Source organism: Loxodonta africana, chromosome 2 (assembly GCF_030014295.1).
Source record: "Loxodonta africana isolate mLoxAfr1 chromosome 2, mLoxAfr1.hap2, whole genome shotgun sequence".
NCBI classification, from domain to species: Eukaryota; Metazoa; Chordata; class Mammalia; order Proboscidea; family Elephantidae; genus Loxodonta; species Loxodonta africana.
The window spans coordinates 119,977,605-119,989,951 of record NC_087343.1 but is presented as its reverse complement, the minus strand read 5'-3'; the positions used below and the strand labels follow the sequence as shown (position 1 = coordinate 119,989,951).

The following is a 12,347-nucleotide window of genomic DNA, read 5'->3' as shown; positions in this document are numbered from 1 at the left end:
AGAGTAGAACTGCCACATAGGATTTCCAAGGAGCAGCTGGTGGATTTGAACTGCTGATCTTTTGGTTAGCAGCCAAGCTCTAAACCACTGTGCCACCAGACACCCTGAAGTCTTATTCTCAAGAGCAGTCTAAACTTAAAAAACAAGAAGGTTTCAATAACCTTTTGGCGTATTCCTTCACCTGAATTATCCCTGAGTAGTAACAGCCTGGGCCTCCCAGACACACAGTGTTCAAACTGATATAGTCCAACAGGTTACTAAGCACTAATCTTGCAGTTAAAAATCTGCCAAATCATAACTATTACTATTGCTAGACTTTCCCTTTGGTCTTGAAGGGGGGTCAAGATAAATTACTCTAGACTTTCTCTTTCTCACATGCTATCCAGGAACTTGATCTAGCCTGTCTGTTGCATTCTCCTCATGTGGACGAACTTCGTCGTGGCCATCTGTAGATTTGCCAGGGTTTCCTTGATCAGAAGGCATAGAGCCAAACAGATTTCTTACTTGGCTGCCTGGCGCTGAGCTCCCAACTCAGAAATGTATCAACCCAGATCAGCCTTATGGCCTCAGTTCTCAGCCCCAAAAAAGTGCCAGCCTTGGCCACTCAGACACACAGTGTTCAGACTGATAGGTCCATGAGGTTAACAAGCAGCAATTGTACATATCTGCGCTGGTCTCGTTTTGTCTTTCCGAAATTTGTCACCATGAAGATAAACTCCCTGCTTCACTTGTCTGCTGAAACAAATATTTATTGAGTAGTTATAATGTGCAACACTGTTCCATGTGCTTTTACATATTTTGGCTCATTTAATCCTCACAAATACCCTATCTGGTGTTTACTAATCTGATCTTTACTCTGCAGATTAAACCGACGCAGAGAGGCTGAGGGATTTATCCAAATTTTCAGTTAGAATTCAAAGTCAGGCAGCCTGCCTCCAAAATGACTTCCCTTAACTCTCCACTATACTGTCTCCATATTTAAGGTTACACGCTCATTCGAATGCATGTAAATTCATGTACAAAAGTCCATTACGTAAAGAGACAGCAATACCACCCATAAAAGCAATTGAGCAAACACAGGGTAAAGGTTTAATGTACAATTTAATTTTAAGAAACACATAATCATTAAGTGATGAACTCAAGCAGTGCTGGTCAAATTTTGGAAAAGATAAAAATCTCTTAAGGAACTCCATTCCCAGGGATTGTGATTTTGAAGGTCTGGGTTGGGTCCCTGGGAACCTGCATTTTGAGCAGTCACCTTCCAGTGCTCTAAGAGCCAGCACATTTTGATGCAGGCGGCGCACTGATCATGCCTGAAAACACTGGCCTAAGGTTTAGAGACCCTAGAAACTGGTAGGTTTTGGTTCAGGTGTCCGCGTGGAACGAATCGACAGCTTATACTTTTTACACATCTCATTTGCTCTTCAAAAGATAAAACCTGAATAAGACTCTTAGACCGACTTCCGCATAAAAGCCCTAGTTTAATTTAAAGTGAGCTCTAAAATATTAAAAAGGCCGGTGCGACCAGCTTACCTGACTTCTGGAGTAGTATGGGCACCACCGAGTCAGGACAGCTTCAGTTACAACAGCGAAGGCTTTCTTGGCAAGTGACGCGCAGCCGGGCTCGGGACTGAAGGTGCGGCGCACGATTTCAGCGAGACACTCTGACTGCTCACGGCCGGCGGCAAAGTTTACCCGAAAAGAAGAAAACACCAGTGGGTGAGGAGAAAGAAAAAAGAGAGAGAAATCAAAAATTGAGTGAAAGGGGTAGCGGGGGTGATAGAAGAAGTGCCAGAGACAAAAGAAAGGTAAGAGGAAAGGGAGAGGTCGTGGTTAAGGCAAGGGACAAAGAGCCAATGCAAGAAGCAGGAAGAAGGGGCGTTGCGAGACCCGCAGAAAGCGCAGTTGGAAAGAGGCGGGGAGGAAAAAGCAGAGACAAATAAGCACAGAGGCGGCCACGGACGCTTGCTCCGCCCAAGTTCTCAGGGCCCAGCCGGCTGTCGAGGGGTGGTGCCCGGCGCGGAGGCGCCACACCCCGGGAGGTGGTTCCCCTGACGTCGTTTCCAGGTCCCGGTTCCCTATTTGTCCTTCCTCCCGGGAGGCAGCCTCTTCCGGAATCCCGCTCCATCCCCCAAGGGATTTCCTCTCAAATTAGAATAGAAGTGGCGGCAGACGCTGAGCGCAGCCGCAGAGTTTGGTGGCAGCCCCGCGCTGGCAGCCCCGCGCTGGCAGCTCAGTTCGCCTCCCTGTGCCGGAGCCCAACCACCGACAGGATTTCTACACGCGACCTGGTACTTCCCTTTCCCCGATCGATCGCTCACGTCTATCTGGAGAAGCCAGCAGCACGGACCCCCCAACTCACCTGGCTTTTACAGTGCTTGTGGTCGATGGGCTTTTTGGTCTGGATGGAAAGAGAGAGAGACAGAGGAAAGAATACAGTTTTAACGACAATTAGGGCAAAGGCTCTTAAGTCCGGAGGGGAAACCATCCCCAGTTGCTCCCAGACTTTAAAGAAGCTCTGAAAGTAGTTTCTCATAAAGTGCTTGTTCATTTGGTATTTGTTACTGACAAGCCAGTGAAACGTTTAGTCTTCAGATGGTGCTAGTTGGTGTTTTAAACTGGATATCAAAAGGTCCTGAGCCCAGATGGAGATCTTCCCCACAAGCAGGCACACCTGCACGCAAGGCTACACACGTGAGCAATACAGTAGTGCCATTCTTTGGATGCCCGCATCCACCCTGTAGCTATTCATGCATTTCGCACACTATCAAGACATTAGGAAAATGATAACCACTGTATATTAAAAAATCTTAAGGGCACCATATTGCGTATCAGCATCCTGAAACATCTGGAATACTAGGAGAACCTGAAGCACAGCTTCCCCTGAGCTGTCCTCACTTCTTAGCACTTAGCTGTCAAGAATTCCCTTTTACTCCCCTTTCTTTCTCAACCTCTTACTCACTCTGTCTTTAACTGCACACTTAGAGCAGAAAAGACTAGACACTTGATGGAAAACGTGTTACCTATTCCTCATCAGCTTCTGAACACTTAGAATGTGCCAATTTCTAGAAAGGTATTTCAGAAGCAAATAATATTTTGATATTACTTGTAAAAAAATCTTGACAAAATGAGGGGTCATGATTTTTTCCAAAGTATGTCCCTTTCCTTAAAAGATAAATCGTACTGTGAGTGTGTATGTGTGTGTGTGCACGTGCATGTGTGCCTACTCTTTCAATGACAATACATTTGTTTTTTAAAAAGTCTGTACCTACCTCATTTGTATATTCCTTTAGCTTTGGATAGATGACTTTATCATATTTCTGTGTAATGTTACTAAAGTCGCATCCGGTGAAGTTGTAAGTTAGCACCAGCTCTACCAGTTGCAAGATGAAGATCTTCCTGAAAAAACCTGATAGAACAAATAATAAGGCATCAGGCAAGGTACTTGGAAACCTAAGTCCACCCGCCTTTTACATTCAAGCCTCTCCACCCAGACTGAATTGCCTCCAAATCTGGAAGTCCTGCCTTGGAGGCAATTGCCCAAGCAGCACCCATAGCCTCTATTCCCAGTCCACAGGAGACCCATATTCACCCATGCTGTTGCCTTAAGTTGGAGTCTCCCTGATGCTCTTGAGCTTTCTGGCTCCAAATATATAATACCTAAACGCCTACGGGCTCTTTTCTCCTAGGCCAATGATTTTCTTTGATGTCATTTTCTTCCTTTATAGAATTCTGAATTGATGACCTGAAAGAAAAAAATAGGACTGGCCAAATCTATGGAATTTTAACATTAGTAAAATCATCAGGAATTTCCCCTTACCTTCCTTCTTTTACCTTTGCCCTACACCCTCCACGGGACTGGGTTTGGTTTTTTGTTTTTTACTGTACCCTTGATGTGTGCCTGAATGTACTTTAAGAAACGGATACCCTTACATGCATCTTTCTCCTACAGGACAATTTCCATGAGGGACTTTTTCTGGTTGGGAAAGAAACTTCTTAAAGGCAGCAGACCCTCTAAGGATTTGGTACCGATACCTGTGCATCCTGTACACCGCTGAACACTTTCTTCGACCATCTTCAACTAGTACTTTCCTTCCTCCCTGGCTTCTGAGAAACCTCTTGTGCTTATTTAAGGGGGACACTTTGGAGGGTGGATGCAGCCTTAGGGTTCCACAGCGCTTCTACCTGAAGGCATTAAATGTGTAATAGTGACCAGAACTTTAGCGGCAGGGAAGGTAAGAAGCTGAAATGAACGAAGAAATGTCTGAAGGGCCTCGCCCTCAAACAACTACTTTTCAAAGCGCCTTTCTCTATTTCAGGAAAGAAGCGCATATTCTTGAGGGCTAGGGAGTACTTAAGGGCTGCCCTGTAAGTGTCTGTGTCAAGAACTTGCTGTTAAGTGTCAGGAATTTTTAAAAGGATAAAGTCCAGCTCCTTTCACAACCACATTTTTAAGGATAGCGTAAGAGTGCGGATGCCAGATGCGAGAAGTTCTGCCACACAGCGCCGCGCGCTGAGCTGTGCACAGGCAGCGCCAGGCCGGGGTGCTGTCCAGCGCGCAGCCTGCCCAGCCCGCCCGGAGGCGGCTCGCGATTCCGCTCGCACTGCGTCCTGGGCGCACAGCCTGACGCGGCGCAGCCTAGAAAACTGTGGTCGCCTCGGGCGATTTTAGGGACAAGAGAAGTAGCTGGAGTGGCCCGCTCGAATTTGTACTTAGAAACTCTTGTTTAGCCAGAAAACGGATTTTAAGAGCAGCCAAGTGAGACCGGGAGAGAGAATGTCGTAGCCGCCTTCTGGTTTCTAGCAGCGCCAGTGAAGGGCTGAAGGGAGGAAAAGGAGACCACGACCGGGCTGCTAAGGAATAAACCCTGTTCAGTCTCAGTTGTCCCATGCCAACCTCTTCCCTCCTGACACCCAGTTCCCCTCACCTTCTCTCCCCTCCTCCACCCCCCAGCTTGTCTGAGCCTGCAGCGCCCTGGTCCTTGGGAAGTTCCTAGGAGTCATCTGCCAGAGCCGCCAAGGCAGGGCCCCACGTGAGTCCCCGCAAATGTCACGGGGAGCACGGAGCCTGGGAACAAGACCAGACGTTGATGTGGGAAGTGGGAAAGGCACAGACTCAATGGAAACCTCAAGCCAGAGATGAAACTTTTTTTCAGAGAAGGCTCTCGATAGCTATACAACTGGACCCAGCACGCTGGTGTTAAAAATGGGAATGAAAGGTTCTGGATAACAGTCGCATAGGAAAGCCTCTGACTCACCGCTTCAAAGGGAAGCTTCAAAGGGAAGCTTTTCCGGAACCTACCAACCCTGGGCTTATGTCATGAAAGCATCCTTTGGAAAAGAAGTACCCCCCTCCTTTTCAGGGTGCCGCAGCATGACACTCGAGTCTGATTCATCTACTGTGACATCAGAAGTGATTCTGGCTGAGAGCTGGACATTGGCTAGACAGACGACAGGAGCTAAAAACCCCCAAACCTATTGCAGTGAAGTCGACTCTGACTCATAGCAGCCCTAAAGGACAGAGTAGAATTGCCCCATACGGTTTCTAAGGAATGGCTGGTGGATTCGAACTGCCAGCCTTTTGGTTAACAGCCATAGCTCTTAACTACTGTGCCTCCAGGCTTTATTCAATGCACTGCTAACCACTTGGTCCCTATGGCCCCCAGTCTCCTAATTTGTAATTATGTGACCTCTTAGATCACTTCAATCATATTACTTTCTGTTCAAAAACCTTCAGTGTACCCCAACACTCAAATCCTTAATCCCAAACTGTGCTACCAGCCTTACATCCTCTATTCTCCAAGGCTTCTGTCGAACAGCATCTTAAAATACTTGAGACATGCCCTCAGCCTTCTTCCTAACATCACACCCCCACATATTGACATTCTTTTGCCATTCAGTGCTTGTCTCACTTAAAATCTCCTCCAAAAAGCGGTGTCCTACCTAGATGTGACTCTCCCTCCTTTAAGCCATATTTTTGTCACCCTCTGGGCTTCCCTCTTACCACCTCCATAACCCAAAATGCCCACTGCCGTCCGGCTGATTCTGACTCATGGCGACCGTATGTGTTACAGAGTAGAACTGCTGCGTAGGGTTTTCTTGGCTATAATCTTTACGGAAGCAGATAGGCCTTTCTTCCGCAGAGCCACTGGATGGGTTTGAGCTGCCAATTCTTAGGTTAGTAGTCAAACGCAAACGTTTTACACCACCCAGGTCCCTGGGACCTTTACAGACTCCACAGATTACGTAATATGTCAATAATATTTTTCACCTTTTTTTTTTTAATCAGTGCGTTCTTTAAAAGCGGGAAATGCTTTATAAAAATTTATTAGCTAAATATCTGTTTACTTTTTCCAAAAGCATTTAAAGTGATACAATAAATGCATTGGTGCCATAAGGGAAAAAAAAAAGTCCAGATTAAGACCAAAGAAAGGGATAAAGGCGGTGAGAACCAGAGGAAGGAAAAGCCAGATGAAAACATTCTTAAGAACTATAAAATTAGGACAGTTGAACTCAAAAAATTAGTTTTGAACTTCCAAATAGCCATGGCAAAGGGGAGAATGCAACGAGCTCTACCCTTTACAAGTTCATTTGTTGTTGTTGTTAGTTACCATCGAATAGGTTCCGTTGTTAGGTGCCATCGAGTAGGTTCCGACTCATAGTGATCCTATGTACAACAGAATGGAACATTACCTAGTCCTGCACCATCCTCACGATCACTGCTGTGTTTGAGCCCATTGTTGCAGCAACTGTGTTGAGGGTATTCCTCTTTTTTGCTGACCCTCTACTTTACTGAGAACCATGTTCTTCTCAAGCGACTGGTCCCTTCTGATAACATGTCCAAAGTATGTGAGATGAAGTCTTGCAATTTTCACTTCTAAGGTGCATTCTGGCTGTACTTTTTCTAAGACAGATTTGTTCATTCTTCTGGCAGTCCCTGGTATATTCAATATTCTTTGCCAACACCGTAATTCAAATGCATCAGTTCTTCTTTGGTCTTCGTTATTCATTGTCCACTTTTCACATGCGTATGAGGTGATTGAAAATACCATGGCTTGGGCCAGGCATACCTTAATCCTCAAAATGACAAGTCCGTTGCTGTTGTTTAGGTGCTGTTGAGCTGGTTCTGACTTATAGCAGCCCTATGTACAACAAAACGAAACACTGCCCAGTCCTGCACCATCCTCACCGTGGTGACAAATTCATTAAGGGAAGTCATTTTTCTCCAAGGTCTGTGGTAATCTTCATAACCACCCTAGGACCCAATCTTATCTACTAATACTAGATACAGGTAGTCCCAATTTATGACGTTATGATGAGCTGCACTTATGACCATCCATTTGTTTGTTTGTTTGTTTTTGGTACATCTTATAGGTAGTAATATGTACTATATACAGTGTTGCAGTGTGTAATTTGCTGATGTTATTCTCATACCAACCCTTAAAAACAAATACAGATAAGATTTATAAAGATATTGATAACAAAGGGCAATAATAATGAAAACAAAACCAGAAAAAAAAGAAGTATTTGACTTACATAAGAACTGACTTACAATGGAGTCTTAGGAATGGAACCCCATTATAAGTCAGGGACTACCTGTACGCAAGAAATCCTAAATAAGTTGTAGCATACTAACCTTCTATGAAGATACCATTGTTAGGCAACACATTATTTGTTATTGAAAACCCATTGCCATCCAGTCAATTCCAATTCATAGTGACCCTATAGGACCGAGTAGAACTGCCCCACAGGGTTTCCAGGGAGTGCCTGGTGGATTCCAACTGCCAACCTTTTGGTTAGCAGCCATAGCACTTAACCACTATGCAACCAGCGTTGCCTCTTATTGAAAGGACCTCCCTATAAAGATCTCTTTTTCTACCTCTTTGCTGCCAACCTGCTGGGATCCACCTATGTCTCGCCATGGGCAGCCATTCAGGTTAGAGCATCACTATGAAAATTCCTGATGGGCTGAGGGCTTCCTGTTTTCTGTCTTTTCATTTGCTTAAATACCAAAAGCATGAACAGTATCTGCATGTGTATTTTGGGAACTCCTAGGTTAGACTGAGAATGGTATATCTTCCATATGGTAGGAAATAGAAATGAGATCATTTGCGACAATCTGATTACTCAAGGAGCTTAGGTAATACTCTCACCCATGAGAAAAAAAATTTTTTTTTTTCTCATGAGATGGGCCAGAAAATGATCCATGATACAGCTCTCTCTTCTCGTATCCTCACTAGAAAGATCTGTAACTCATTTATTTCCTTAATCTTTTTTATTTCTTCTTTTAATAATAGTTTCCTTTCTTCTTTCACTCATATTTTTACCCTCCCTTGGTTTTGAATTTACTTCTTTCCTCCTCTTCTTTAAACTGTCTGAAGCTTTATCCTCATTCAAAATTTAGTTTGGGTTTGAAGAATTAGATTCAGGTTTCTAGGAAAAATGGTTGCTAATTTTTACTTGATTAAATGATAGAATTATTGGATTTCAAAACTGAAAGGGGTATCAAGCAGGTTATTGATGGAGGGGAGGAGATTCCTCCCTGTTGAGTAAGAAAAGTCAATGACACAAACCTTAGCTTGGTAATATTTTAGGAAGTGCGACAGTGGACGATCCCCCAGCAGAAGAGAATTCTGTTAGGACTGAAAGTGAATTGTTCTAGATCTATCAGAATCCTATAATCCTATAATTACTCTACCTCTTTGATTTCATATACTCATGCAGAAAGGGAAGCCATATTTTGTAGAGATGAGCCTTATTTCTGTGTTGTTATTCTTCACCTCATTGTTTGTAGTTAGGCATTGCATTTATGGACTGTGAAGTGGTCAGTGTATGGTTTGTGACCCCAGCACACGGTCAGTGTATGGTTTGTGTAGACTCCAGCACGTGTCCATTTTGTCCATTGCTTTGCCTAGTCCATTTGTATGCAAGCAGTCTTGTTTGTCCAAATGATTGATTTGGCTCACCAAACATCATATTTCACCTCAGATCCTTTGGAGATATTTCTGGATCTGAAGGTGAAGTAAGGGAGTTTCCTATGACAAATTAAAAGAAAATAGCTCTTTCATTTTATATTATTCCTAGGCTGGTGATACCAACCTAATCAGTCTATGACTGACTAATGTTGCCAGATCTTTTCGAATTAGGAAGTGAAGGAGGCTAAATATATTCATGTAAACATAGTGCTTACACCCATTCCTCTGTAAAGAAACAGACCTACCCTCAGCAAATTGGGGTAAAAGAAAATCTTACTTACCTTACTATTTTTCTGCAAACTAATAGTAGGGAGAAGATTGTTAAAGAAGAATCTAGGAGTTGAGCTTTCTTAGAATGCTTCAAAAAGTTGTAGAAATTGTTGAACCGAAGGATAGTTCTAATTTTTGGTACTTCTACAAGGGTATTTACTTTGCTGGATACCTTCTATTTTCCCCTCCAGATATACCGTCTGCCTTTTCCCACCCTATTTTCTGTCAGGGGAAGCTGAACCTCAACGACTGCACCAATAAGCTCCCCTGATCTTCAGCTTCTGGTTGGGTTCAGCCAATGGGAGGTTTTGGCAAGAGATCAGAGGATGGGAGGACAGTTATGATGGGATTTTAATTCACCCATTCCCTACCAGTTGGCTTGCCACAGATTGGATGCTTTCCTCTACTGATGGCCCCATCTCCTGTTAGTTGGCTTTTCTATCCTGTGACCTTTCAGGTGCAGGAAACCATTTCCTCCCTTTGCCCCTTAAGGTCTAGGGGTGATAACAGCTCTGTAATCTTTAAAGTTGTATGTCAACTTGGCTGGGCCATGATTCTCAGTGATTTGGCAGTTATAATGTAGTTTGGAGTCATACAATGATGTGATCACCTCCATGATGGAATCTGCTGTGAGTAGCCAATCAGTTGAAAGGGAGTTTCCTTGGGGGTGTGACCTGCATCAAATATATCAGTGGACTTCGTGGCAAGACTCATGGGCTTTTGCTTGCTCTGGATCCTGCAGCTGGCTCCTGTTCATCTGACCTCCGGTTCTTGGGACTTGAGCTAGCTGCTTACCTGCCGTCTTGCCTGCTGATATCGGAATTGGCTGGTCTTCAAAGCCTGTGAGCCAGAGCCCTGCTCTCTGACCTGCCAATCTTGGATTTGCCAGTCCCTATAGCTACATGAGTCAGGAGAAGCCTCTTTCCTGACCAATGGACTTGAGGCATTCCAGCCTCTGCAATTGCATGAGCCATTTCCTTGATCTAAATCTCTTTCTATATATACTTATATATTTCTATGCTTTACTGATTTTTATTCTCTAGAGAACTCAGCCTAAGACAAGCTCCTCATTCTTTCTACTCTTGGGTACTGCAGTATTCCGAAGGTTACAGTTTGGCTGGGCCAGACCTAGTTTATACTAATTGTCCTGGCATAATTTATTAATAAAGCTTCCTTTTATCCTTATAAGTGTCATAGTTTGAGTAATAAATTGTATGATATTACTAATTTACCTACTTACACCTTTTTAAGTAGTTCCTTTATTAAACTCTCCTAAATTACCCAGTTTGAGTGTGCTATTTGTTTCCTGTGGGCCCCCTGCTGACTGATACATTTATCTACAGTTGTCACTGATGTGTAACCACATGAGACCATCAGGTAACATCTTTGCTCACCTTTTGTGTCTATCTTATGGTCTCATCCTAATGTTACAATTTTTTGCATAGGCAAGGTGACTCCTGATGTATAATTAAATTCTAATTTTTAGAAAAAAGTTTCTCTACTTTTATTTTAACTTTAAAAGATGAACTGTAGGGAATTCTGGAATTTTCCTTTTTTTTTCCCCCCAAACGATATGTCTTCCTAGTAATATCAGCAGCCAGGACAAGTAAGAAAGCTAGGCACCTACTGGACTCTATTACGTAATTTGCTTAAGAATTGAGCCCTCTTTATTGTTAAATAAAAGTGTCTTAAGAAAAGTGACCATTGTGTGAGTCAGATGGTAGCCATTAGTTTATTTCTCATCTAGTGTGTTTGAGGCCCTCCATATATCTCCCCTGTGGTGAATCCCACTATTATCAGTAATAATCTCTGGGCTAAGCAATCACCCTAAGTACTTCATGTCTTAACAGTAATAAACCCCTAGTAACCATTTTGTGATTATGGCTCCTTACTATTTTCTTCCCATAGAGCTAGTCAGAGCTTCTGAGAAAGAGCTGCCTGAGAGTTCCAGACTCATGGTGGGGGTAGAAAGATGAAACAACAGAAAATAAGGAGGAGGCTGTGGAAAGTTAGGAAGAGGGCGAAGGAGTCTAAGAGTTTGGTCTGTGCCTATCCTCAGCTGACATTATTACTTGGGGAATATGTTGGAGTTTAGAACAGAGGGTCAGCAAACTAAAGCCTGCCACCTACGTCTTGCACATTTTCATAAGTGAAGTTTTATTGGAACACAGACTTACCAATCTGTTTATAGTATTGACTTTGGCTACTTTTTTTGCTGCAAAGACAGAGTTGTGTAGTTGTGACAGAAACCATCTGGCCAGTAAAGACTAAAATATTTACTCTCTGGCACTTAATAGAAAAAGTTTACAGCCCTCTGCTTCAAGAATCACAACATTCAGCCTTGTAATAGGTTTGGTTGTTGACACTCTGTAGTTTACAATCCCTTTATCCAAAACAAAACAAAATGAAAGAAAAACAAAAAATAAACATGGATAGTGTGTGACCCACATCTGTAATTTCTCCATTGGAGTCATTCAATCAAGAGATTCCCCCGCCCCCCACTTTGTTCTGCCTTATCTCCCTCATCCGTCCAAATTTGGAGAATAACAGAAGCTGGCTGAATGGACATGGGCAATACAGGGCAGAGAGGAGGAGGGTGCTGTCTCATTAGGAAGAGAGCAACTAGGAGTACATAACAAGGTGTATATAAAATTTTGTATGAGAGACTGACTTGATTTGTAAACTTTCATTTAAAGCACAATAAAAATAAAAAATAAAAATGTATATAAAAAATTTGGAGAATAAACTCCTAATTCACACCAGGTGGATAAGGATATTGATTAATTATACTCCCAAGTTCCCAAGTCCTTCCTTGGGTGCTCTTAACATTTTTAAAGGTTCCGATCTCTTTTAGAAAAGAGTTACTCTAAAAATGCCCTTGAAAAGAAGATATTGTAATTTAAAGTATGATATTGTATGTCATAGTTTCTTATTTTAGAGAACCAGGAGAGAACCTCGATAGCCCCTAAATCTCGGAGAATATAGGCTACTCTTACCTCTTGCTGGAGGGGTGGGGGTGGGGGGGTGGGGGGGTGGGAACAGATCTGTAGAATTCTAGTTTGGGTGTTTTTCCTATTAGAAAGATGCAGCACTTCATAACCT

General features: G+C 43.1%; 1 protein-coding gene across 1 annotated transcript in view; it reads right to left on the bottom strand.

The window, feature by feature from the left end:
* Positions 1-12,347, bottom strand: part of TSLP (thymic stromal lymphopoietin) — a 51,873-nt gene that overhangs the window by 723 nt on the left and 38,803 nt on the right. The window contains 5 exon segments of the mRNA XM_064279699.1: positions 1,534-1,833; positions 1,948-2,145; positions 2,363-2,401; positions 3,087-3,467; positions 4,479-4,722. Of these exon segments, the coding sequence (XP_064135769.1) occupies positions 1,534-1,833; positions 1,948-2,145; positions 2,363-2,401; positions 3,087-3,467; positions 4,479-4,722 (1,162 nt within the window).